This window comes from Thunnus thynnus, chromosome 2 (genome assembly GCF_963924715.1).
Source record: "Thunnus thynnus chromosome 2, fThuThy2.1, whole genome shotgun sequence".
NCBI lineage: Eukaryota > Metazoa > Chordata > Actinopteri > Scombriformes > Scombridae > Thunnus > Thunnus thynnus.
The window spans coordinates 31,201,431-31,228,857 of NC_089518.1; the positions used below are offsets into that span (position 1 = coordinate 31,201,431).

The window sequence follows — 27,427 nt, forward strand, 5'->3', positions numbered from 1 at the left end:
ACAAGGTCCACTTAATGAATTTCCACTGCATAAAAGGTCCATTAAGGCTGCTTACATAATGATAGTTAAGTACAAAAACACCAGAAGTCTTCACATGAACAACATTTCTGTATCAATGTTAGAAGTGACACCTCTGTTGTGTGACAAAGTCCTTAAACTTGAGCATAAAAAGGTGCAATGACCCGGTGGAGACGCTGATATAAGTGTTCAGTAGTGACTGCATGTTTGATTTCGTAATTATTCTGCCGGAGTTCAGTTTTGTGATTCTTACCTCTGTGTTTTCGGGATAGTTTTGTTCAAAACAAGCATATTTGGTGTTGTAGTGGCGTTTTTATGTTCCCACTCTGCAAGCACAATGGTCCAGTACTTCCCTCCGGTGAACTGAATGCATACTGAACTCCGTCCAGTCATCCGTTCAGTCATCCCTAAATGCATGTTTGTTCATAGTCAGTCTTCTGTTTTTTGTATCAGCTAGTTTTGAGATTATCCACCAGAGCTCCTACGTTCCACAACAACCTATAACTGAGGCGACTAGTTAGCAGCCGAATCATGACAGCTCAGGTGACGTCATAGTGATGTGTCACTCAAAAGCAGTCTGGGTCAGGTTGTGATTAAATTTTGTGCTTTTTCAGATTAAATCCAAGTCGACCTATTGAGTATGTATACCATACCCTGTTCCCTAAATGACCTTGTAACGTACAGTTTATAAAAACGCCAGGACTTGTTTCTGTCTAACTCTAATGTAGAGTTACTATCTCAGTCCCCATGTGGCAAAATGTGAAACACTGTGAATCTGAATGAAGGAACTGCTAAATAAGAGTATTTGTTCTTAGATAACTTTCTGTGGATAAATCAGATGTGAATTTGCCAGCAGCTCAAGTAACGAGAGGTTTATTGATTCTCTCTTCTCCTTTCTTCTTTCTAATAAGCCGCAGAATATTTTCCAGCCTGTTTTGATATATTTCATTCACATTTTTCTCTTTTTTTTTATCTGCAGTTCCTGTTTCAATGGTGGCACATGCGTGGACGGCATCAACACTTTCACATGCTTATGCCCGCCAGGCTTCACCGGGAGCTACTGCCAGCATGATATCAACGAGTGTGACTCCAAACCCTGCCTGAACGGCGGCAAATGCCAGGACAGCTACGGCACCTACAAGTGTACCTGCCCGCATGGGTACAATGGACTCAACTGTCAGGTAGGAGAACAGAGAGGGGCTTCAAGTTGAGCTAGCCTGTTGGACGTCACTTGCTTTATCAAGTGTAATAAAGTATCCCAGCGGGAACTGATTTAGTGATTTGTAAGTCAAAAGATGTAGCGAGGTTAAAACTGGGTCCAATCTGGCTGAAAAGTGAAAGTTGATTAGATGTCGAGGATACATATAGACGTTATTTCAACAGCATTTCAATTGTTTTATTCCATTGTGTAAGGCTAGGACCATCTTTACATTAAAATATTGTCATTTAAATATGATTATATGCAAGTATGTCTAAAAATCTCTCACTTTTAAGCCACATTTAGTTCTGTTGTATGCCGATCAGTCGAGTTTTTTGACCTGCAAATCATCAAATCAGTGCTCACTGGGATATAAAAAACGTAACCGTCTGATTTCCATTTGTACAAAACACCATACAATCAGTGCATATTAGATCTAATATGTGCGTTCACCCCTCAGAACCTGGTGCGTTGGTGTGACTCGTCACCCTGTAAGAACGGGGGAACTTGCTGGCAGAGGGGCACCACCTACAGCTGTGAATGTGAGACTGGCTGGACGGGCCTTTATTGTGACGTACCAAGTGTCTCCTGTGAGGTGGCAGCCAAACAGAGAGGTAATATAGTCGGTACTGTGCTTGTGTGGTCAATCTGCTTTGAAAATATGTTCACTAGTGTCATTTTACCTGTCAATATAACAACAAGAGCGTTTGTAAAAATGTGTGCTCATCCTGGTTAAAAAACAACTCTAATGCCGACTCTCTCTTCCTGTCTCGGTAGGGGTCGAAGTCGCCCAATTGTGCCGTAATTCGGGCCAGTGTCTGGACGCTGGAAATGTTCACTACTGCCACTGCCAGGTTGGATATACGGGAAGTTACTGCGAGGAGCAGGTGGATGAATGCACCCCGAACCCCTGCCAAAATGGAGCCACCTGTACTGACTTTCTAGGTGGATACAGCTGCAAGGTAAGAAACCTACACACCACATTTAGAAATCATATACTTCTGCTTTTTTATTGTGTATCAAGTCTGTGTAGTGTCTTAACATGTCCAAACTCAAGACATTTGAATGGTTTAAATACAGTTAAATATCATTTTAACTTTTAGAGGTCTTAATAAACATTATTTTGTGCTGTGAAATTTAGTCCAATGTAGAGACTTTCTTTCAAATTGGATCTTACAGGCCACTTTACTTGGCATTTCAAAGGTCATATATCATTATCTAACTCTAGCTCATCATGTATTTGTTCAGATTCCTGGGTGTACAGCAGGAATCCTTTAGACTAGGCAGCCTTAATAAAGAGGCCTGTTTATAAATAGAAGGCAAACAGCTTGGTTATGTTAATCTCCACTGGAATAAAGGATCTGCTGGCCTTGGCAGGATGGAGGCCAGAAAAACAGCCAGGTAAACAAAAAAACATCTTTGTTTCACGTCAGACATTGATTAAACTCTCCCCTCTCTTTTTTTTGCTCCTTCTTCTTCTCTTCCTCCTCCTCCTTCTTGGCTTCCTCTTGCTCGTGTTTTCTCCCTCTCAGTGCCTACCAGGCTACGTGGGGACCAACTGCTCTGATGAGATCAATGAATGTTTCTCCCAGCCGTGCCAGAACGGGGGCACCTGCATTGACCTGATCAATACCTACAAATGCTCCTGTCCCCGAGGAACCCAAGGTCAGCAGACCCCACGCACACTCCTCCACACCACTCTCCCTCTCTCCATCCTCTCCTCCTTGTCTCCACGCTTCATTAATTAGGGCTTAACAGCACCCAGGGCATGTCTGAAAACTCCTCCTCCCGTCTTGCCTCCATCCCTTCCTCTACTTGTCAAATACGCCATCGATTTTTCTCTCGGACATGAAGGTAGGGTGTTGTAGGTCAGGCAAAAGGGACAGTCGAGCTGGTTGTACCCCGAAAAAGCTGACATGTGACGGGTTATTTTGATGAAGAAATTGAAAAATGTCAGATGCTTTGGTTTAAATTAAAGTTTGAGGGAAAATTGATCTTTATAATTAAATGGTTCTCTTTTTTGGGATTTTTTTTTTAATTTTTAAGGCTTATTATTTTTATTTTTACAAAATATTCAGATTTTTTTTTACTACAGAGTGTTTGCACTGTAAATCTTTTTCTTTTTTTTTTTTAACCTGGATTTTTGTGTCGGATATTTAATCATTTTTAGAAAAATTAAAACCAAAAATAATAAGCCCTTAACCATTTTACACTGACAGTCAGTGATCATACAGGGAGAATTCAATTCAAGAGATAGAGATATTAATTTCTCTATTGACTTTACTCTTAATAGACCATTAAGTCTATTTTTAGTTCAGTCAGTATCTTGTACAATATTGTTGTTTTTTTCTAATTCCGATTTGTATTGCTTATATCTTTGGTGCAAAAAAAAAACAGAAACAAGAATACAAAATAAATAAAATCAGTAGTGCAAGGGACATGCTAATAAAAACATAACTAGATATTAATTACTATTCATACTACAGGTTTATCAATCAGTGTGATATGTGTACAAAAAAGATGCCTTACTCTTGTTTCCATTATTCATCCATAAACAGTTTCTTGTACAGCATTTTTTAAACTAACAGCTCTTTTCACTCACTTAGAATATATTTAGAGTATATTTTTTATTTACTTAGTTTTGGTTGTTAAATTTAATTTATATTATTTATGTCTTAGATGGTACTTAATGGTGAGAGGGTTTCTATGTTATTGTTTTTTCTATAGCTATCGATCACTCCCTTTACTGTATGTATTGAGCTCATGGCTGAATCTGAAATGTTTTCATTAGAGGACTGATGAAGTGAAAATGTATTTGAAAATACATAGAAGCAGATAAGGCAGGTTGAGAGAAAACTGTTAAACCAAATTAAATTCACAAATGAGCTCCTGTAACTCATGACTCTAATTAAATTTTGCAAAAGCGTTTAAGAGCCGAATATCCCCCCCCCTCTAAGTGTTATTTTGATCTAAACCGACTCTTCCCTCCTTCAGGTGTTCACTGCGAGATCAACATCGACGACTGCAACCCGTTCACCGACCCGGTCACCAAGGAGCCCAAGTGTTTCAACAAAGGGAAGTGTGTGGATCGAGTCGGAGGCTACCACTGCATTTGCTCCGCGGGATACGTAGGGGAGCGCTGCGAGGGAGACGTCAACGAGTGTCTCTCCAACCCGTGTGACCCGCGGGGCACGCACAGCTGCATCCAGCTCACCAACAACTACCGCTGCGAGTGTCGCACCGGATACACAGGTAAACATTTAAGAGCTGAAACACAAGCAGCGCTGTTTGTAAATGTCGAGTTTTATCCTCGATTTTTTTTTGATGGTGCACATTATATACATTTTTCACATCTGTATACAGTTGATCTTTTTATTTTTAGGGACACAAATTGCTTTTGTGTGTGTGTGTGTGAGACAGAGAGAGAGAGAGAGAGAGAGAATATGAGTGTGTGTGCCTGTTATATTTTTGCAACTCTGACCAAATGAATTTCCTCTTTTGGTAAAACAGCAGATCAGGGGAGAACACACTCAGCCATTTTAGGACAGAGAGGGATCTGGGCTGTATCTAGGGTTAAGGTTTGGATATGGGTCAGTCCCAGTCCATTTTTAAGCTTTAGGGGTATTTAGTTTTTGTAATTTTGTCTAAATTGCTATTCTGATAACGTCTGTCGGAGGAGGGGTGAATCTTCTGTTGAGTTTTCTTTCATGTTTTACATTTACGTCCCTGGGTTTTAGGGGAATTCCTCTTGTCTTATTACGCTTTTTGCATCAGTAAAGACGCTCTATGTGATATTTGGTCGTACAACTAAACATCAAAGAAAATGTGAGTCCTTTACATCATTTAATAAACATTTTTTTTGTGTGACCTCTCCTCAGGTCAGCGCTGTGACACAGTGTTTGATGGTTGTAAGGGAAAACCATGTCGTAACGGAGGGACATGCGCTGTGGCCAGTAACACCCCGCATGGCTTCATCTGCAAATGTCCTCCTGTGAGTACACACACACACACACTTCCACACACACACCTTTGTCACTTGTAAGGATATTTTATTGACTTACATTCATTCCATTAACCTTAAACGCAACTGCTACATACCTAACCCCAACTCTTACCTTAACCATATCCTGAAATAAAATATTAAGGTTGTGGGGACAGTACGCGCAGACACACACATATATACACACTCGTGACCTGCCTGCAGAAAAAACATGGTTGATACTAAGGTTCATCTTTGACATTAACATGAACACACACACACACAGAGACCAGTTTTTGTCTGTGTGTGTGTTTTCACTCATATTTTATGTCCTCACACATCCAAAAGTTGCTGTGTTTCTTGCTAGAAGGAGACACTGTTCACTACAGTTAGCATTAAAAGAGCCCTATTGTCACAACGATAGTTTAAAATATACTTTTGGTAACTGACTAATATATGAAAACATGTACAGACAGACAAAAACATTTACAAACATTCATTCACATCTACAGGCATTTTAGAATTTTCAATTGCAATGGAAGCACCTGACATGTAGCCAGTCTCAGGTTAAAACCCAGGACCACCTGCCCCATGCCATCCCACCATTAACGTCTCTAAAGTCCAGTAAAATTAAGAATTTTCACACAGATATTTGTGTTAATACCTTTTTAAAATAAGAATTTTGAATATTAATATACATTTTTAATATTCAAAAGGAAGACAGATACATTCCCAGATGATTTTTAATGAAAAATTAGCTATTCATAACTCATTTTTTCCTTTCTTGTAGGGTTTTACTGGCTCCACATGTGAATATGACGCCCAGGCTTGTGGCAGCCTCCACTGCCGCAATGGAGGGACCTGCATCTCTGGCCAAAAGAGTCCCAAGTGTCTGTGCACGCCATCCTTTACTGGACCCGAATGCCAGTATCCCACTGACAGCCCCTGTAATTCCAACCCGTGCTACAACGGCGGCACATGCGAATACACCACCGAGGCTCCGTTTTACCACTGCGTCTGCCCCACCAACTTCAACGGTCTCCGATGCCACATCCTAGATTACGACTTCCACGGAGGGTTCGGCCAGGAAGTCACGCCGTCGGAGGTGGAGGACGTCTGTGAGATCCCGCAGTGCGAGGAACATAAGCACAACAAGTTCTGCGACGTGCTCTGCAACAACCACGCATGCGGCTGGGACAACAGCGACTGCTCGCTCAACTTCAACGATCCGTGGAAGAACTGCTCGGCCTCACTGCAGTGCTGGCGCTACTTCAACGATGGGAAGTGCGATTCGCAGTGTGACAACGCTGGATGCCTCTACGATGGGTTCGACTGCCAGAACCTGGAAGGACAGTGCAAGTGAGTGGTGTTGAATTTAAAAAACATTTGGTGACATAATAATGTTGCCTGAAATGCTGCTGTACCACAGATAAAAACAGACCTTAAAATGATTCCCAATATTTAAATAGATGGAAAAATCATAAAATCTTTAGATACAATTTGGCATTTTTGGGTGTTTACCTTCTGAAAATGCTGTTTCTTATTTCTAAATCACCATAGTTGTATATTTCCAGTCTGGGATTTTAGCAAACTACATTTTAGGAAGCAGGACACCATTGAAATTCTGTTTATTTGTAGTCCCTATTAGAGCTGCAACAATTAGTTGATTAATTGTTATTAGTTAAAATTAATCACAAACAATTATGCTAATCGATTAATCATTTTGAGTCATTTTTTAAGAAAAAATGTCTTAAATGTGAATATTTTCTGGTTTCTTTAGTCTTCTATGGTAGTAAACTGAATATCTTTGGGTTGTGGACTGTTGGTCAGGATAAAACAAGACATTTTAGGTTATATTTTAGGCTTTGGGAAACAGTGATCAACATTTTTCACCATTTTCTGACATTTTATAGACGAAACTAATAATTGATTAATCAAGAAAACAATCAACAGATGAATCTATAATGAAAAGAATCGTTAGTTGCAGCCCTAGTCTCTCTTTGTATTTCTGTATTTCATTTCTGGACACCTCAAGCTTTTCAATCTTTAATGAATTTCAGGTGATATAATAGTCCTTCACTCAACATCACTTAACATAATGATGAACTTTACCTCCAAATTAACCAAACACCTAACTTTTTTTTTCTTTAGCCCTCTGTATGACCAGTACTGCAAGGACCACTACGCTGATGGCCACTGCGACCAGGGCTGCAACAATGCAGAGTGTGAGTGGGACGGTTTGGACTGTGCCAATAACATGCCAGAGAAACTCGCCATGGGTCAGTTGGTCCTGGTGGTCCACATCACGCCCGAGCAGCTACTCAACAATTCGTTCGGCTTCCTGCGCGAGCTGAGCCGTGTCCTTCGTACCAACGTGATATTCAGGAAAGATGTTAAGGGCGAGATGATGGTGTACCCTTACTACGGGAATGAACAGGAGCTGAAGAAGTACAATGTGAAGCGCTCGGTGGACACGTGGTCAGAGGTTCCTGGCAAGGTGCTGAACGTGGTGAAGAGGAGCCTTTATGACGTAGAAGGCAGGAGCAGGCGAGTGAAGAGGGAGCTGGATCATTTGCAGATCAAAGGGTGAGCAAGAATATCTAAAAATGTTTCCTTTACTGAATATCTGGCACAGTTTTTTAAGGATTCTGCATATGAAACAGAAATTACTCAATTATGACTCAACTTTATCTCCGAATGTGCTGTCTACTCTCTCTGTAGTTCAATCGTCCACTTGGAGGTGGACAACCGTCAGTGCTTCCAGCAGTCCTCAGAGTGTTTCCAGAGTACCAACGATGCCGCAGCCTTCCTCGGGGCTTTGGCCTCCAGCGACAAACTGGACGTTCCCTACACCATTGAAGCCGTTTTCAGTGAGTATACCCTAAAGAACTCTGCATGAATCAAGAGACTCAAATCCCAAACTACTTAGTATTTCAATTTAGAAATATCCACAAGTTAAAGGTGCAGTGTGTAGAATTTAGTGGTATCTGGTAGAACGGACTTGGCAAAAATGGAAAATAATATTTTAATTAGAGTATAATCCCATAAACATAAGAATTTTTGTTACTTTAGAATCGTCCCTTTATATCTACATAGGGAGCGGGTCCTGTCATATTGCACCACCACGTTTCTACAGTAGCCCAGAATGGACAAACCAAACTCTGGCTCTAGAGATGGCCTTAAGTGTTTTTTGCGGCCACCGTAGGTTCTCCTACATGCTTGGAAGGGGAGAGGGACAGGTGGGGGGTAATTCAGTTGGTTGCAATGTGCAACCTCCCCGCTAGATGCCACTAAATCCTACACGATGCACCTTTAAAGGACCATGACAATCTTTTTGCAGGTTTTAGCTTCATAACTACAAATCATTCCAGGCCTGCATTTGTTTCTATTTATTTCAGTCTGGGAGGAAAATCTATCAGCACACACTTATTGTCAACAACTCCCAACCAATGAACCAATCTTACTAATACTTGTCTGTGTAGCTGAAGCCTGATACAGTTTGTTTCTTATTCCTTGTGCAAAACACATCAATGAGCCCCACTGTAGTTTATTTTGAGTCAAATACCATATACTCCTCTTTAAAGTTTGCTAAAAGCTAGGAAAGGAAATTATTATTAATTATAATAATGTAACTTTGATGCAGATTTGACATTCTCTGTGATGTTTAAGCTAGTTCTAAGGGTCTAGTAATTGATTTTTATATGAATGGAAACCAAAATGCTGCCTGGAATGATCGGAAAACTGCTGCCAAATATAAAACTGACAAAATGGTTTGCATAATAATTAGCCGTGATGTAAAATAAATGTGATTTGCAGTGAATAGCCCACTGGTATGTTCCTTTCGGGCCTTGTTCTAGTGTCTTTACATACATACTCATACACAAGCGGATGAGACACGTGCTCTTCCACACTCAAACTGAGAATATCCGTTGCACCCTCTGGTCGGGTCCTAACCCTAACACTCTTTGATTGTGTATTTGTTATGCAGTGGTGAACAAATGCAATTGTGAATCTCATGGCCTAAACAATCAATCCTTTCCTCAGTGTGTAAATCCACTGGCTTCAGGCTCCAAAATGGTTAATTGCCGCAAATCAGCTCATCCAACCCCCTGCTCACACAATATAACACTCTATCTCCATCTCTCTCTCTCTTTCTTTCTCAGACATGTACACATATACATCCATGGATAACACACTTACACACACACACACACACACACACATGCACGCACACACACTTCATCCCACAGTGTGAGGGGCTGCTGCAACCTTCACCTCGCTGAATGTAATACCAGGACTTAATGCATCTCTAAGGGTTTAGGTTGGGGGAGTTTATCATTTCAAAATCGTTAGTAGAAAAAAAGAGAAGGGGAAAAATTGATCGGGAGTGTGCTAGAAGTTGGGAGTCTTTGTTATCTCGAGAATCCTAATAAATCCTCCGTCTTTACAGCTTAAAGCGCGTGCAGTAATTTGAAGTTCATTAATCCCCCTCCTTTTTTTCTCTTAAAGAAAAAATGGTAAAGTTGTCTCTTGGTACCCTGGGTTGAAAAGGGAGAGAGGAGGTGGTAGTGGTCTTTTTTTCCCCCCCTTTTTCTTTTTTTTTTTTTATCACGCCCCATCCTTTTTTTTTTCTTTTTTGATGAAAAGTGGTTAGCAATTCTGATTATTACTGAATAGATAGTAGAAGCTAGCTTTACAAACGGTGAGGATCGTCAGTCAGTTTCTGGCGCTTGCTGCTGGTTGCGGACAAACTGGTGTGTTTTGGAGTGGGAAACCGTGGGGCGAAGAAGAGCCGGACTCGCTCTGCTCGTACGCTCAGGCTGATCTTTTTGTCGGTCTAAACGTCTGTTCCCGCCGTGACCATGTCGTCCCTTTTCCTACCAGGCGGTGTGGACCCCGATACAACCCAACCCCTCTACCCAATCTACCTGGTCTTGGCCGGCGTAGGGATACTGGCCTTCCTCGGAGTGGGGATGGTGGCTGCCCGAAAGCGCCGCCATGAGCACGGGCGCCTCTGGCTCCCCGAGGGCTTCAAGACCTCAGAGACTAGCAAGAAGAAGAGACGTGAGCCTGTCGGAGAGGATTCGGTGGGATTAAAGTAAGTTTCCGTTTATTCACCATTGGCGCTCAGTGTCATCGGGTACCTGTTTCTTTGCGGGTCAGGTGAAGGGCTAGTTCTGAAGGACAAAATGTGGTAACTGGTGATCAGTCAAATTTAGGAAAGGGGGGTTTTCCTGGATCATTAATGATAATGATATAGCAGGTTTAGGTGTGCATTAATTGACTTGTTGGAGCAGAGGGGTGGGGTATGGATTTAATCAATGCTTTTGTTTTTCGGCATTGCTGCACCATTAATGGTGAGTGGCTCAGATGAGATGGAAGCATTTGAGTTCCAGGATTTTCACGGGGTTTTCTGCTTGATCACAGGCCACTGAAAAACACCTCAGACATATCACTCATGGATGACACCCAGAATGATTGGGGAGAAGATGAGCCTTCAGACGCGAAACGCTTCAGGGTAAGGACACAGAAATATGACAGCTGAGCTTTGAAGGATTTTTTTTTTTTTTTTTTTTTACAACTTTTGCAACAATTTTCTGAGGAATATCCGTAAATCTGGAATATTAAACACAAAATTACCAATATTGGACTTTAAATCTTGGGAGTTATTATGACTTTATTGCACATTTTCAATTTTTATTTCTTTTTTTTCATGTCTTTTTATCATCTAATCGAAATGCTTCTTTTTTGTTATATAACAATTTGAATTCAACTTAGCCTCTCATGCTATTTTTTTTGTTTTCTAACCTCTTTCTCTCCTTGTTGTAGCAGTTTGACGAGCAGGCTATACTAGAGGTGGACGACCAGACGGACCACCGCCAGTGGACCCAGCAGCATTTAGATGCCGCTGACCTGCGCATCCCCTCCATCGCTCCCACACCCCCCCAGGGCGAGATTGAGAATGACTGCATGGATGTCAATGTCCGGGGACCAGGTGGGTGACTGTAGACTTACTTACTTATCTATCAAGGCAATTAAAGGGATTTCTCTGCCTGTGGACCCAATATTGGTTCATTTTTTATTCTGGATGACTTGGTTGCCTTTATAAACAGAAGTACATATTGTAATGTTTTATAAACTAATCTAATTAAAATTTGTCAGCAGAGATCTAATTGTGTGGGAGATATTATGGGAATATTTATGTTTGGAAGAAATTCTTAAATATTTCTTCTTATCAAAATTACTCTAAATGATTATCAAATTTTGATAGCCCAAGATAAATCTGACGAGGTCACTAGATGATTTTATGGTATAAGAAAGAAAAATATATTCATGTTAAAAACAAAAGGGATTTTTCAGGCTTTCCTCTAATTGTTCTTCTTGTGATGTACTGAATACTACTAATACTGCTTTATAGACCTATAAAAATCCTTCAAATAAAACAACCAGAAGAGGAAAAATCACTCTTTTGTTGAACTGCTTACAACTTATGTGCACAGTAAAGCTACAACTTGTGACAAGGGGCGGCAAGTAAATATTGATTTGTTATTTTAAAGGGTCACAAGCTAAAAAGGTTGGGAACAACTAATCTGTCAGGTTGACTCGTACACTTTTTAGTGAACATATCCAGTAGTGTGTGTGTGCGTGTCTCTGTGCGTGTGTGGGTAGATTCACTGAGCATTTCACATTTCACTGTCTGGATTGATGATTGATTTGTGCCTTTACTGAGTGAACATTTCACATTTCTAGTGCGTGTGTTTTTTTTTTTGTCAGTGTGTGTATGCGTGTGCGTCTGTTCGCTAATGTAGGAGTTGCTAAAGCCCCATGTCCTCAGGGTAAAGGATCTTCTTCAAAGCAGCTAGCTGGAAGCCAGGCGCCTGGGGGAAAACACTGATTCCTGATCAGATTAATCATTTGACCAGTAATGGGCCTCTGTTTTTTTTTCTGTGCCACATTACAAAAACCAATGAAGGCATCAAATGCAAAAAGCCGATTTTGTCGCAAATTCCCTGAAGAAAAGCTATGAAAAATCAAAGTAGCAGGGTTAACAACTTGAGAGCACACTTTTTTTCCCCCCGTCGCGGATCAATGCACTTGAATCGACCAAATCTGTGAGATCTGGGGCTTGCTATCCTTTTGAAGAGGAGAAAACCTTTCGAAGTCGACTGACTGAGCTGCCTCTCACAGTTAGATATTAATGCTTCGTTTTTGCAGCAGCCCAGCTTTAGCAAGCCCCGGCCTCTATCCCCCTAGCTTCACTTTTCTTCTGAAGCTTCTCCTGTGCCGGGGCCTTGATCAGAATCCAATATCGAAAAAGGAGAGAGCGGTGATGATTCAATGCAGGCAAAAGTGTCAAATCCACATTCGATTTGTTTGTTGCTTTGTTTTGATCGGCCTAATGCTTTGAAGTGCAGGCTCATGTGTTTTTGTAGCTGTTACTGGGCTCGTGCTGACCAAGCAGTCTTTTACCTACATGTGCCTCCTTTCATGTGCCTCCTTCTCCTCTCTCTCCGTCCAGATGGATTCACACCCCTGATGATTGCATCCTGCAGTGGGGGAGGGCTAGAAACAGGCAACAGCGAGGAAGAGGAGGACGCCTCTGCCAATGTGATCAATGACTTCATCTACCAGGGTGCTAACCTTCACAACCAGACTGACCGGACAGGTGAAACTGCTCTTCACCTGGCTGCTCGTTATGCTCGTTCTGACGCTGCCAAGCGCCTGCTAGAGGCCAGCGCTGACGCCAACATCCAGGACAATATGGGAAGGACGCCTCTGCATGCTGCTGTGGCAGCTGATGCCCAGGGCGTGTTTCAGGTGGGTTCAAATGACAATTTTATTTCCTAAGAGATCACTCTATTAGTTCTGATAATTGTTTAATCATAAGCCAAACAAAAATGCATCTTTGTCATTTTATTGACAACAACAAATCAATTAATGAATTACTAATTACAGAATTTCTAGAAGGGAGACTTACTCACAGGATAACATTTACATTTATATAAGTATAGCTGTTGAAAATATTTGAACCTTCAACATCTGAAATGAAGAATTTCAAAGGGATTGATTTGCTATTTTGTCTTTTTAGATTTTGATAAGGAACCGCGCGACGGACTTGGATGCCCGCATGCATGATGGCACCACACCCCTGATCTTAGCAGCCAGGCTGGCAGTGGAGGGCATGGTGGAGGAGCTCATCAACTGTCACGCTGATGTCAATGCAATCGATGATTTCGGTAAAGTTTTTCTGCTTGATGCCACTCATATGAGCGACAGAAATCATGACAAAAAAGTTCCTCATTTGCATCAAAAGGATGCTTTAGATCTGATAAGCCTGTTTTTGTTTTTTTCAGGTAAATCAGCCCTACATTGGGCCGCAGCAGTAAATAATGTGGAGGCTGCTATCGTGCTACTCAAGAACGGAGCCAACAAGGACATGCAAAACAACAAGGTAAAAAAATAATCTCTTTCTCTTCCTCTGCTTATCACTGCAAAACAATAATGAGATATCTTTTCGAAACAACATGCCCTTTTCTTCTTTGAATCTCTTAATGTGTTATCTCCTTTCTGTCTGCCTCAGGAGGAAACCCCTCTGTTCTTGGCTGCCAGAGAAGGAAGCTACGAAACTGCCAAGGTCTTACTGGACCACTTCGCCAACAGAGAAATAACTGACCACATGGACCGGCTACCCAGAGACATTGCACAGGAGAGGATGCATCATGATATTGTGCGGCTGATGGACGAGTACAATCTGGTACGAAGTCCTCCCATGCATGGAGGGTCCCTAAGCACCACCTTGTCACCCCCTCTTTGCTCACCCAATGGCTACCTGGGCAGCATGAAGCAGCCTCAGCCTCAGGGTCAAGGTCAGGGCAAAAAGGCACGTAAGCCCAGCACCAAGGGCATCGGGTGCAAGGAGGGCAAAGACATGAAGGTGAAGAAGAAGAATTCACAGGATGGGAAGCCTGGAAGCCTCCTGGACAGCTCAGCTGTTCTGTCTCCGGTTGACTCGTTGGAGTCCCCCCACGGCTATGTCTCTGATGTGGCCTCGCCGCCCATGATGACCTCACCTTTCCAGCCGTCGCCATCTGTATCTCTCAATCATCTGCAGGGCATGTCTGACCCACACCTGGCTGTAAACCACATGGTGATGCCTAACAAACAGGAGCTGGCCCGGATGCAGTTTGACCCTCTTCCTCCCCGTCTTACCCATCTTCCCGTGTCTGGCTCCGGTGGGCAGGGCGCCATGAACGGCCAATGCGATTGGCTCTCCAGGATGCACAGCAACATGAGCCAGCCGAGCCAGTTCAACCCGATGAGAGGAGCACCCGGTGGTCAGGGAGGTTTGCACCAGGGGGGACAGCACGGGATGATGACCTCCCTCCACAACGGCCACCCCAACACCAGCCTGTCTCAGATGATGACCTACCAGGGGATCCAGAACACCCGACTGGGTCCGCAGCCCCACATCATGCAGCAGCAGGCTCAACAGATGCAGCAGATGCAGAACCTCCAGCAGCTGCAACAACAGCAGCAGCAACAACAACAAACCATCCAGCTGCAGCACCAGAACTCAAACACAACCAACAGCCAGAACTTCATCAGCGGTGAGCTCGGTTCCCCGGAGCTCCAGCAGGGCACAGGCAACTCCAGCATGCCCATTCACACCATCCTGCCGCAGGAGACCCAGATAATGACCTCCTCCATCAACCAGTCAATGCCCAGCACCCAGTTTCTCACCCCTCCCTCCCAGCACAGTTATTCAGGCCCCATGGACAACACCCCAAACCATCAGGTCCAGGTCCCTGACCACCCCTTTCTGACCCCCTCCCCGGGCTCCCCGGATCAGTGGTCAAGTTCATCTCCTCATTCCAACATGTCCGACTGGTCAGAGGGCATTTCAAGTCCACCGACTAGCATGCAGTCTCAGATTGGACATATACCTGAACAGTTCAAATAAAAAGCTTGTATCTTTACGCCCAGATGAGCTGCTGAATATATTTTTATAAAAAAGGCACTCTGTGAAAAAAAAAGAAAAAGGGCAAAGCTGTAAACAAGAGTTAATAGGACTTTTTTATATGCTTTTATACTAACATCAACACCTGTGTTTCATCCATTCTTTTTATTTATTAATGTCTTATTTATACGCATTGCCTGCTTACAGAAATTTCGGGAATCCATGGTGTTGGGTCATTTGCAGGACAGAGAAAGTCCTTTAGAGAGACTCTTTTCTTTTAGTACTTATTTTCTGCAGTGAAGTTGCGGCATACACACTGGGTATTTATTTCCTTGAGGACTTTTAGTCTTTGCCTTTTTTCATACTTCTCAATCTTTGTTTATATTTTGTTATTTTTTTTGTATAATCTTGTTTATAAAGAGAATCGTGATTAAGGGGCATTTTATAGAGCACATTTTTAAGTTCCAGTGTTATTTCATTTTGTAAGTGTGGGAAATATTGCAGATAAACAAGTTGTGAATGTTACCAGAGCACGTGTCCTGTATTTCATTCACAGGTCCTGAATGATGTACAGAAGGAGCTGTTCCCCACAAATTCTCCCTGTTTAAAAGTCATGTGATTCTTAGTTACACTCATAGTTGTGTACATTTCTTGAATCAATGGAACAACATTACGTTGTGCCTCTAGATTTGATTGCATTCATATGTAGAGATGTGGTGATGATGATGTGATATGTTGTACAGTATAATGCCATCTTGGAGATTGGCAGTTAAGGCAGGCTTGAATATCTGTTAGTCCTGTGGTGTTGGAGAACTGGCCCTGTTGGCCACGATGTATGTTGTTGTCCAGAGGGAAAAGGAAACTTAATTTTCCCTCTCCCTCCTATTAGTTTGAGCCTATGGCTGTGTTCTTCCCTTTGTAAATATGTTATGCATTTCTCTTGTAAGCAAGATTTTGTTTAAGAAATCTGATGTCTTAAGCATGCAATTTTGATAGGTCTCGCACCAGTCAACAGCCTCTAAAATGTCAAACAGAACAGAATATATATTTTATATTGTACTGTCCCTTATGCATAAATAAATTTGAACTATATACAAATAGATACAATATATTGTTTGTTAGGAGACATTTTTTCTCATAAAAAAGAAAAATACATAAATATTGAGGTTTTATAAATTCATATTTATTTACTGTTCTGTAACACATAAAAATCCACTGAGGCAACCATTTGTGTATGTTATGAAATGTTTTTGCTACACTTTGGTAAAAATTGAAGAACTGTTGGCTACGTTCTCAGTCGTGTCTACTTCGATGAGTTGTGAGACACTCCCTGATAGAGTTTGCAAAATGTTATAATTTAAAAGAATATTAGGTTGTAGTGAACTTGTAATATCTACAATATGTTTCTTCCACTTATAAAGTTATGATTTGCAAGAAATGTATTTTCCCTTTCATTTTCAATCTGTAAAAATGTTTCTTGATATAATAAACGGCACTTGTGTGTCTTAAACTTATGAGACCTGTCTTTTTTCTTTAAATTGCTATACAAGATGTCTAAAGATCAATATCTTATACACAATATTTTTGAATAAACTACAGTATAACTTCAGTATAAGGCAATGCCTCTGGTAGGTCTGGGCAGCAATGAATATGTCAGTAGATTTTTAAATTTACAATGAATGTGACCTTTCTCTCAAACACCGCATTTTATTTAATCTTTTAACATTTTCTGAAGGGGCAGAGAATGATTATTTTACTTAGTATGTCTCCCTCTAGTGGTACAAATATATTATCTTAATGTCAGAATTTGACCTGCTAGAGTACGCCAGGGAAAGAATAGGTATTGGGCCCCTTGTAAATCCCAAGTCTCTCCCTGTTTTCAGTGCAATGTGTAAAGTTTATCTATGTTAGAATACTATGTGGTCCCAAGTTTTCTGTGTGGTAATTGAAACACATAAACTAAGGAATATGCAACATGTAAACACAAAAATAAAATAATGAAGGTATTGAAATTCTTAAAAGACGCAGCCACAAGATCAGGTAATAAAGCAGAACCCATCTTAAGGCCTTTATATTGTTTTTTTTTTTTTTTGCATAAATGCCCCAAATCCCTGGTTCCAGCGTTACAGTTGTGAAGACCTTCTAATTTTCTCTGTTTTATATAATCAATTCAATTCGATTTGTTTCTCAGACAAATAAGACATTTGAAGGCATCATCTTGAGATTTAAAAAAAGTATGATGGGCATTTTTCACTGTTTTCTGACATTATATAGACCAAACATTAATCAATTTACTGAGAACGTAATAGTCAATGGTCCTTTTTGTGTCAGTTGATATTATGTTTAGTGGTGCATATTCATACACAGTTCTCCAATTAAATGAACACAAACCAGTTGACACACTTTTGGGCCCCCCTGGAGATCTGGGGCTCAGGAGCAGTTGTAGGCTGTGCCCATAGACTCTATAATATAACTGTATAAAAAACTGTATAAGAAATGGCTATGCCCAGTTCAGCCTTTCTTATCAGAGATTAAGGGAAAACAAATTAAATAAAATATGAAATAAAATACCGAACAGTTTAAATAAAGGATCTGAGCACTTCTTCCAACACTGTTTATAAAGCTGATGGGTGCTTTTTGAACCAGTTTGGGCTGTGACGTAAAAGAACTACCACTCCCATGATGCACCCGTAGTAGCACCGTTGAAGTTCAAAGTTCAAATATTACAGTAAAAATAGGGTACTCGCTGGCTGGCTGCCTGTTTGTTAACTGGGCAAAATAAACAACCGGGTGAGCACAGAACACGCTAATCGGTTGCTACCGCACCGCAGACCGATAGAGGAAACTGAAAATGGCCCTCAGCTAATCGGTGCTCGCTTTTGCTCTGTTGTCGGTGGATTTTACAGGACGACGGCTAGCTGGGTGCTAACGTTAGCACGCTAGTTTGCTAGGAGCACATAGCAACTGCTGCTAGCTAACGTCACTGAACTGGTACTCTTTACTCTCACGGCTGCAGGTATGTTCGTACAGGAGGAGAAGATATTCGCAGGGAAAGTGTTGAAAATACACATCTGCACAATGGACGGCACGGAGTGGTTGGAGGAGGTCACGGAAGACACCACTGTTGAGAAACTGAAGGAGAAGTGCTTGAAACATGTAGGTTTTTCTCTCTCTGTGTGTTTGTGTCTGTGTGTGTTGGTGGGGGGTGAAGGGGGGGGGATCTTCCTCGTTGCTTTTTTTGTCCTGTCACTCCTCTGCCTGGGGTGTTTGCAGGCTACCATGCCCTCTGTGTAAACTGTCAGTGTCACTGGCTTTGTATTTATAGTAACTGGGTAGACTTTGCTATTTATAATTTAGCAGGTTGGCTGCCCCTCTCAAGCTAGCTAGTCCGACTCAGTCCCTTTTCTGCAGTGGCTATCCTGAGAGGCATGCTTCTTTTCAGACTATTATTACACAGCTCATCTAATCTTCTCCTTCTATGGCCTAAAGCCTAACTAAAAGCTGCAGTCTACTGTATGTTTCTTATGACAACATGGGGAAATGCACAGATTCTGTATAACAGCAACACATGTGTACAGGCATCATGATGACAGTTGTTTATTCTATTCTGCCTACATGTTTGTTTTGATATTCACCAATGATGATGACACACATACACACACACATACACACACACACACACACACACACACACACACACACACATACACACACACACACACACACACACACACACACACACACACATACACACATATGTATGCGTATGTGTGTGTGTAAGTAGGTAGGGTAGGTTCACAGTTTTTCAAGTCTGTCTTATAAGAACAGTCAGGTGTCCATATGAGCTCTGAAAGAGGTTTTCCATGCTGTAATCATTCCTCCTGCTCATACAGGCCATTAAAAGGTCTCCTTCAAATGTGCTTTCAATGTAGGTGATGAAGGCCAAAATCCACAGTCATTTTGTGCAAAAATGCATTTAAAAGATTATCTGAAGCTTATAGGTGGCGTCAGCAGTCTGAGTTAGTCATATCGAGTGGATATCTGCCACATTTGAAAGATTTATAAAGTTGAAAAATATGTACTTGATTTGACTAATTTGGATGCTGAAGCCTCATATTAGCTTAAGATAAACTTTTAAATAAATGTTTGCACAGAAGGAGACTTGTGGATTTTGGCCTCAAAGTGCATTATCTTAATAGCCAGTATGAACAGGAGGAATGATTACAGCAAGAAAAACAAACCAATTTCAATGTTCATTTGAGCCTGAATTTTGTTTTAAGACGGACTTGAAAAATTGTGAACCCGTCTTGTAATAGTTTAGTCTATAAATAACAGAAAATAGCAAAGAAGGGCTGTCACGAAGAGCTCAAGTGAATGTCTTTATATGTCTTGTCATGTCCGACCAACAGTTTAAATCTCAAAGATATTTGATTTACAAAGTTAAAACAAAGAGAAAAGCAGCAAATCCTCACATTAGAGAAGCTGAAACCAGAGAATGTTTGGTGTTTTTGATTGATAATTGACTGAGACGAAAATTATTGTCAATGAATTGTTTCTGACAGTCAGGTAACCAATTTATTGACTCAGCGATTAACTAAAAACAAATCAAAAAACGTTTTCATTATCTGTCGTTTAAGTCATTTATCAAGCAAAAATGCCCAACTTTTTCTGCTTTACTGTTTCATATGACTATAAATTGAATATCTTAAAGTTTTGGACCTTTTTGATTGGACAAAAAAAGCTATTTGAAAACATCACATTGTCCCTTTGTAAACTGTGAGTTATCTTTCACTATTTTCTGACATTTTATAGACTAAATGTTCTTTTAATGTGTTGAAAAAGTAATTGACAGAGTAATTCACCTGTTCACTGTTTGTTTTCTTATTTAAAAAAATATCCCAACTATATTGTGCTTATTTTATAGTATGTACATGGAAGTCTAGAAGACCCCAAAACACTTACCCACCATAAACTTATACACGCTGCTACAGAGAGAGTCCTCACCGACACGAAAACCGTCGCTGACGAAAATCTCAAAGATAAAGGTATGAAACAGTTTTGGCATAATTACAAAAAGCATGCATACCACACTGATTTACATGAACTGACCATCTTTCATATATGTTGTAGATGTTTTGCTGCTCATAAAGAAAAGACCACCACCGACTCTTCCAAAGATGGCAGACGTAAGCGCAGATGAAAAGGTAAGCTTAATCAACTGTCGGCTTATTTTAAACAGAACAGAAAGCATTTCTTTTATCTTATTCCACCTGCTTTTTATTATCTGTATTCATTGTGTTCCCTGGTTGTCACAGAAAAAACAAGATAACAAGGCTCCAGATAAAGATGCTATCCTGAAAGCCACCGCCAACCTCTCCACACGCCACACCGACCGCACTGTTACCCAGCACAACATCAGAGATGTAAGGTTCTTTATGGAACGGATTCAGCCTACAGAGTCTATTAAAAAAGTTAAACATAACATGCAGACTCTATGAATAAGAATTAAACTATTCAGAATTTGATTGTGTGTCAAAGATAGTATTGATTTTTAGGTGTGTGTTTGTGTTGTTCCAGTTTCAGACGGAGCTTAGAAAAATCCTGGTTTCTCTCATAGAAGTTGCCCAGAAGCTTCTTGCCTTGAATCCTGATGCTGTTGAGCTCTTCAAAAAGGCCAATGGTAAAACTTACAACGCCTTACAATCATTTACAAGTTTTTAAATCACTCATACTGTCAAGGATCGTATAACTTCAGCACACATTGAGCAAGAGGCGGGTTACACCCTGGACAAGCTGCCGGTTTATAACAGACAAACACATTCACTTCTAAGGGCAGTACAGGGTTTCCACTTGACCTGTGGGTGGAAACTGGAGCGCTCCCAGTTTGCTGACACAGATATGAGGAGAACACGTAAACCCTGCACAGAAAGGCTGCAGCTGGCTGTGTCGAGGTCAATCTCAGGACCCTTTTGCTGTGAGACAACCGTGCTAACTTTGCCCTTGTCTGAACTGTAAACAAACTGTATTCTGTTTAAAAACTCTGACAAAATGAGATATTAGATATTCTACGTACTGTCTTTCAGATATTTTAGAGTTTTGTTTGACATCAGAGTATTTTTTCATGTGTTTCACATATTTAAACCACGTTGTAATATATATTTTTGCTGGAAAAACAGATCCTAAAGATTATTTTTCATTTCATCGGTATTGCCCAACCCTTTTGTTTCAGATCTCTTTGTGTTTATGTGTCTTGTAGCCATGTTGGATGAAGATGAAGAGGATCGAGTGGATGAAACAGCTCTTCAGCAGCTCACTGAGATGGGTTTCCCCGAGAGCAGAGCCATCAAAGCTCTTAGATTGAACCAGTGAGTCTGTATTAGTTTGACAACAACTTCACAAAACATCTTTGGAATCATCTACAGCATGAATTTACTATGAAATTATAAGAAAGAACGGGCTCAAAGACTTCCACAGAAAGGAGGACACATTCTGAGTTTTTACTGGTCTTATTTAGACTTTTTATTATTATTTTTTTTAATCTCATCTTCTCTCCCCGCAGCATGTCGGTGACCCAGGCGATGGAATGGCTGATCGAGCACGTAGACGACCCCTCTGTAGACACGCCGTTACCTAGCCAGGACTCTTCCGGAGCGGCGGGAGCTACGGCCGCCGCCACACCAGGCCCCTCTGCCTCAGCCTCAGCCTCGGCCTCAGCGTCCGGTCCTAACCTTCTCCGCAGCCTTTCAAACCAGTCCAGCACAGACGAAAGCAACAGGCAGGACGAGCTCACAGAGATCTTCAAGAGGATCCGGAGGAAACGGGAGTTCAGACCTGACTCAAGAGTGGGTGGCTTTGTCTAGTGGGGGGTTTTCATACATGGATTATTATTGACCTCTCTCATTATAACACCTGCTAGGTTAAGGGCAGGGTTTGCCAGTATACCTACAGTACCAGTCAGTAATTGAGAAGGTGTGTCCAAACGTTTGACTGGTACTGTATGTCTGTATTAAGACAGTTTTGACAGTTTTCAACACAATGAAGCGCCTACACACACTGTTCCCTTTGTCAATACTCTGTGTATCTTTTGAGTTATTTATGTCCCCAAATCTAACAGCTGATGATGCAAGACCAACTAATTTCACCCCAACATCTCTAATCATTCTCTTTACTAGATACAACTGCGTTACTTTGAAAACAGGAAAACTGAAATTAGATTAGAGAAATTAGAGGAAAATCACTTTTTCTTGTTACTGCTCAGCCAACAGTTAACAGTCTTGTCACTTAACTACCTGTAGGGCTTTATCTGCCTCAGTTTCCCCAGTCTCACTGCTCCCCAGTATCTCCAAAAGTGAAAAGGCGATTTAAAAAATTGCACTACAGTCAATTTTTTTAAACATCCAACATGCAGGCATTTTTCTTTTTCTTCTCCAGAATACCTGCTGGGCGCCATAGAACAGTCAGAAACTGGATATTTTTGTGATTAAACTGAGAAACCTGAACACACAATCTTTTTCTTTATTTCTCTTCAGGCTGTCATTGCATTGATGGAGATGGGCTTTGATGAAAAGGAGGTGATTGATGCTCTGAGAGTGAATAACAACCAACAGGACGCTGCAGTAAGTTTACACATCCACAACATGCAGCAGTACTACATTTGAGAAATTGGTCTACAGTAGAGTTTTCCAGGACTGGTTCATTCTGCCCCGACTGTTTTTGATACTATAGACTTTTTTTTTCAGCTTGAAAGCCTGGATTTAGCCTCCGGTGACAGCAGTCAGCTGTCCTGAACTCTTACTTAAGAGATCATTGTGTTTTCACAAAAAGAAAGAGAATTTGTCTTCTCACACTTGCTTTTCTGTTTTGCAGTGCGAGTGGCTGCTGGGAGACAGGAAACCTTCTCCAGAAGACCTGGACAAAGGCATCGACACCAACAGCCCGCTGTTCCAAGCCATTCTGGAGAATCCAGTGGTCCAGCTGGGTTTAACCAATCCCAAGACTCTGCTCGGTACAGTCTAATTAGATTCAGTGGAAAAGCCAAGATTGTTAGGGGGTTTTGTAAACATTAAAAATCACACTTTGAAGAAAAATTCTACCCCAAGTAATAGTGAAAACTTGTTGTTTTCTGGTATTAACTTAACTTCATCGCAGCTACAGGCTCAATGACTCACTGAAGCAGACCTGGACCTCGTTTCCCAATAACGATCAACCTTATAAGTTAAGAGTGTTTCCAAAGAGTGATTTCCCAAAGCAGTATTCAAAGGTATATTATGCAGGATTTTCCTAAAAAAAAAAAAACATATATAGACTCATACAAACAAAAGTAATCCCTCCCAGTCATCACTTATGACGCACTAGAAGTGTGTGGTGATGTATGTATCTGCAGAGATTCTGCCCTCTGCCTTCTTATTATTTTGCCGTGTTCGGGACGTTTCTGGGCATCAGCCTTTGGGCAGTGGGTGTTTAGCCCCCAGCCAATAACAGTGCACAGGGTGTGAGGTCAGGGCTCGTAGCTTAGCGACCAGGTTACATCACTGTCTCCATCTCTCTCCTCTGCACTGCTCTCTGTCTCTATGTCATGGATTTATAAAGAGCTGCAGGTCTGTGTTTCTGCTTGACCGAGCGCAGGGCTGAGCTACTCACACACACACACACACACACACACACACACACACACACACACAGAGCAGAGAGGCCTCAGTGGACAGGATGAAGCTCTGCATTCACACAAAATCCGGCAATGCGGCACCTTCCTGCAGGGTTGCGCAGAGGTGTGGATGTGTTCATTCGTACTTTAGAACGTAACTGCTACGAAACAATCAGAAAATAAAGTTTTATTTATCTGATTCACGGCTTTGTTCTCGTCAGCGCCGCTCGTTCTCTTCATTCGATCTCTAGCTCGATCGACCACCGCTGCTCTCTCTCTCTCTCACTCTGGTGTCGAGCCAGGGAGGAGGGGCCAACTTTGTGTGTTTACAAACACCAACCCAAAAATCCAGCATAGTATACCTTTTTAAGAGCAAGTGCACGCAGACATTGTGAAAAGCTTCTTAACGTCGTCTGTCTGTGGTGTTGAAGATGATGATGAGTAGGCTTTGCATATTTAACGGTCTGTAAGCCATGCTATATATTGAAAAATACATCACAAAGCGTAACTGTTGTAAAAACTACGCAAACAGCCTAAATGTTTTATAGGCCTACTTGAAATTCACTTTTCAGTATGAAAACAAAGCTTCACACTCAGTTAAAAGTCTACAGTGTTTATAATTCATGTTCTGTAACTTTGATTGATTTTAGCGTCTTTGATTGGATTTTATGATCATATAGATAAGATGCTTTTGGGTGACAAGGCTCTGGATGGGGCAGGCTGAGGGATCAGAAGTACTAAAATAAGAAAATTGATACAGTTCATCAAAAAAATCTAGTAAATACAATGATATTAAAGACAACGATACAACAAAATGAAAGTATCTTGACAGAATAGGAAAGGATGCTTTTAATTCTTAAAGCTTCTGGAGTTATCAGATATATTATTGAACAATGTGACTTGTGTTTGTGTGCAGCGTTTGAAGACATGCTGGAGAATCCTCTGAACAGCACCCAGTGGATGAACGACCCCGAGACCGGCCCCGTCATGCTCCAAATATCCAGAATCTTCCAGACCCTCAATCGCACATAGAGCCTCCTGGTGACCCCCTGTGTGACTGTGGCAGCTTGTGTGTGTGCGTGCGTGTGTGTGTGAATGGATGGATGGATGTGTGTGTGTGTGTGCGTGTGCGTGTGTGTATCTGGTTGAGACAGAGACACAAGTATTGTTTTTGCCTTGTAAAGACAAAGCTGGAGGAGTTTGAAATAAGGTGTTACACATATAACTATTTATAACAGTACAGTAAAAACACTTATACAAAAACAAATGTTAACATAAACATTATTATTACAGTAATAATAAAAATTGATATTTAGTATGTTGTTTTTACATTTTAATGAGAACAATTTATAGTTATGACAGACATGATTTATTTTATATAATTTCTCCATGTGCAAAAATGACATCAGACATCAATTTAATGTTTACACTTCAAAGAAAACTGTTTTTGTATGTTTTGCAATATTTAAATATCAATTACAGTTTTGTCTGTCTCTTTAAATTGTTACATTTCATCAGTTGTGAATGTGTGTATGACCTTCTGTCAGTATCATGTTTTGTTTTGTCTCCCCCCTCATCCCCCCTCCTTGTCTTGTTTTCATCTAAATAACTCCTTTTATAATTGAGAGGCTGGTGGTCAAAGTTAAGTGTTTGTTAAGCTCATTTAAAATGGGCTTTCAGACACATTACCTCTCTCTCCGTTCGGCCGTGAGAGCCCGCCTGCGAGGTCACTGTAGGTCAAACGCCTCTCAGTTTATAGAGGAGAATATTTTGTCCTCGAGCTTCTTCAAGAATATTTATTTGGCTTTCTCGCCTTTTTTTTTTTTTTTTTTTAGAGGAAAGCTGTACACTAAACTGTTTCTGTCTAGTCATGTTTTTACAAGAAAATGATATATTATGCCTGTGTGTTTATTGTCAATGTGCTCTTGAATGTCATATTATCATGTCGCGCTCATTTAGCACTTGTTCACCTCTATGAATATCGCTCACTGCAGCACTGAGGAAGTTAAAAGAAGGGTCTGTATGGGATTTTAAATGAAGTGGAGCCTAATCAAAAAAAAGGGGGGGTGGGGGTTGCCTTTTAATGTAAAATTTGAATGAATGAAGATGCATGCTCACTTCATGCTGCAGAGGTGCAAGCATCTTCTTACACACAAAAGAAAATACTACATGGAAATTGAGACACAACCAATGTTGGTCTTTTGGTTTACTTTTTTTTTTTTTTTTTTCTGTTGAGAGCAAAGAACATTTATGCTGTCAAACCAAACCAAAATGTCACTTATATAACCTGCCTTGTCAGTAGATGTACCCATTGAAAATACCATGTATTTCTGTGCAATAGCAAGGACATGGAACTCCGTTGACCTGTAAAGAAATATATTTGATTTGAGTGTTAGAGATGTGTGAACTGCAATGGGTAGTGTGATACACAATATTAGCCTTTGCATTGAGTACTTCAAATCTCCAGATACAAGGCGGCGAGCTACGCCTCTCCGCCTTGTATCGAGAGTTTAAAAACCATATGGAGGGTGGTGTGTTTTGCCAAGCTTTTGAGTGTTTTTATTCAATATTTAAAATGTGGTATTGATGTGACTTTCTGCTCAGGGAGGCTGAGATTGTTTTTCTAAACCTGTCGTTCTAGCAAACCTCTGCTTACCCCCTTCTAGTTTGGCATTTGAAAATGGCTTTAACTAATCTGTCTAGAACTTTGCTTATGAATAAGAGCACCACAAGACATGGTTTCGTAAATGCAATATTTGAAAATATTTAAATGTTTTTAGAAAGAAGTGTTTGTTTGAACTATGTATTATTGCATTATTTATATCAAAGCCAAACTAGAAACTTGTTCTTATTTATAAAATTTTTAGCAAACCTCAAAGCTAATCTACAAATGTGAAAAAAAAAAATTAAATGATTCAAATGTTGTTTTTACAAACCATTATAAAAAAATGTGCTTATGGACTGGTACTGTAGGTCATAGTGTGATTTAAAGAAATGCAACAGTTTTGAATGAAGGAGGATTTCTACACAGGATGTGTGCACGTCTCTGGAAGCCTCTCTGCACATTTTCTGCACTGCAGCGACATGGATCTTTATCATGGCCACAGTGAGCAACTGTCTCACCACCTCCATGCTTTGCATCGGCAATGAATACAAAAACATCTCTCTCCTGTAATATCCTCAAACAAACATTGGGAGATTGTACGTTTAAAAAGAAAAAAAAAAAAAAAAAAAAGGTCCACAGAAAATGCTGAAATATTTAAAATCGGTCGACAGGAACAGAAAAGAACAAACTGAACTGTATTGCTTGGGGACACTGGAGAAATGTTGGAGGTTAATGTTTTCACTCAGCTTTCATGCAGGACTGTCCCAGATCAACAACCTATGCAATATACTCTCACACTCTGTTCATTCACACAGCCTCGTGGCTACTGGCATCTAAATCACTATTGCATTAAAGTTATTTTTTGTGGCTGTACTCTTCTGGATTCTGTGTTTTTTTAATTGAATGATAGGTTAGCGAAACAGTGGCAGGACAAATTCATGAGGGAAGGAGTGTTATTTACTGTCAGAACAAAGAACTACAGAGATGTATTACAGATTTTTCCTGTGAGGTATTCAGTTCAGTTT

The 27,427-nt window shown here is 40.8% G+C and overlaps 2 protein-coding genes across 3 annotated transcripts in view; both read left to right on the top strand.

The window, feature by feature from the left end:
- Positions 1-16,667, top strand: part of LOC137201294 (neurogenic locus notch homolog protein 1-like) — a 49,207-nt gene extending 32,540 nt beyond the window's left edge. Inside the window, exons 19-34 of one of the 2 annotated variants that reach the window (XM_067616267.1) lie at positions 998-1,199; positions 1,677-1,830; positions 1,994-2,178; positions 2,749-2,881; positions 4,211-4,468; positions 5,095-5,207; positions 5,986-6,554; positions 7,347-7,781; positions 7,917-8,065; positions 10,080-10,293; positions 10,623-10,713; positions 11,025-11,190; positions 12,715-13,013; positions 13,285-13,432; positions 13,550-13,647; positions 13,777-16,667. In XM_067616267.1, coding sequence (XP_067472368.1) covers positions 998-1,199; positions 1,677-1,830; positions 1,994-2,178; positions 2,749-2,881; positions 4,211-4,468; positions 5,095-5,207; positions 5,986-6,554; positions 7,347-7,781; positions 7,917-8,065; positions 10,080-10,293; positions 10,623-10,713; positions 11,025-11,190; positions 12,715-13,013; positions 13,285-13,432; positions 13,550-13,647; positions 13,777-15,156 — 4,594 coding nt within the window. In that variant the 3' untranslated portion in view covers positions 15,157-16,667. The remainder of the gene's footprint in view (positions 1-997; positions 1,200-1,676; positions 1,831-1,993; positions 2,179-2,748; positions 2,882-4,210; positions 4,469-5,094; positions 5,208-5,985; positions 6,555-7,346; positions 7,782-7,916; positions 8,066-10,079; positions 10,294-10,622; positions 10,714-11,024; positions 11,191-12,714; positions 13,014-13,284; positions 13,433-13,549; positions 13,648-13,776) is intronic. The other variant, XM_067616276.1, reaches the window with a different exon arrangement.
- A 1,173-nt stretch (positions 16,668-17,840) lies between these two features.
- On the top strand, positions 17,841-27,275 carry ubac1 (UBA domain containing 1). The gene is made up of 11 exons (XM_067616286.1): positions 17,841-17,943; positions 18,170-18,309; positions 20,078-20,198; positions 20,284-20,357; positions 20,469-20,576; positions 20,731-20,833; positions 21,410-21,518; positions 21,713-21,995; positions 22,683-22,769; positions 23,020-23,158; positions 24,714-27,275. The coding sequence occupies exons 2-11, from the start codon at positions 18,172-18,174 to the stop codon at positions 24,827-24,829; spliced, it is 1,278 nt and encodes a 425-aa protein (XP_067472387.1). The 5' UTR covers positions 17,841-17,943; positions 18,170-18,171; the 3' UTR covers positions 24,830-27,275.
- The last annotated feature ends 152 nt before the right edge of the window (positions 27,276-27,427 follow it).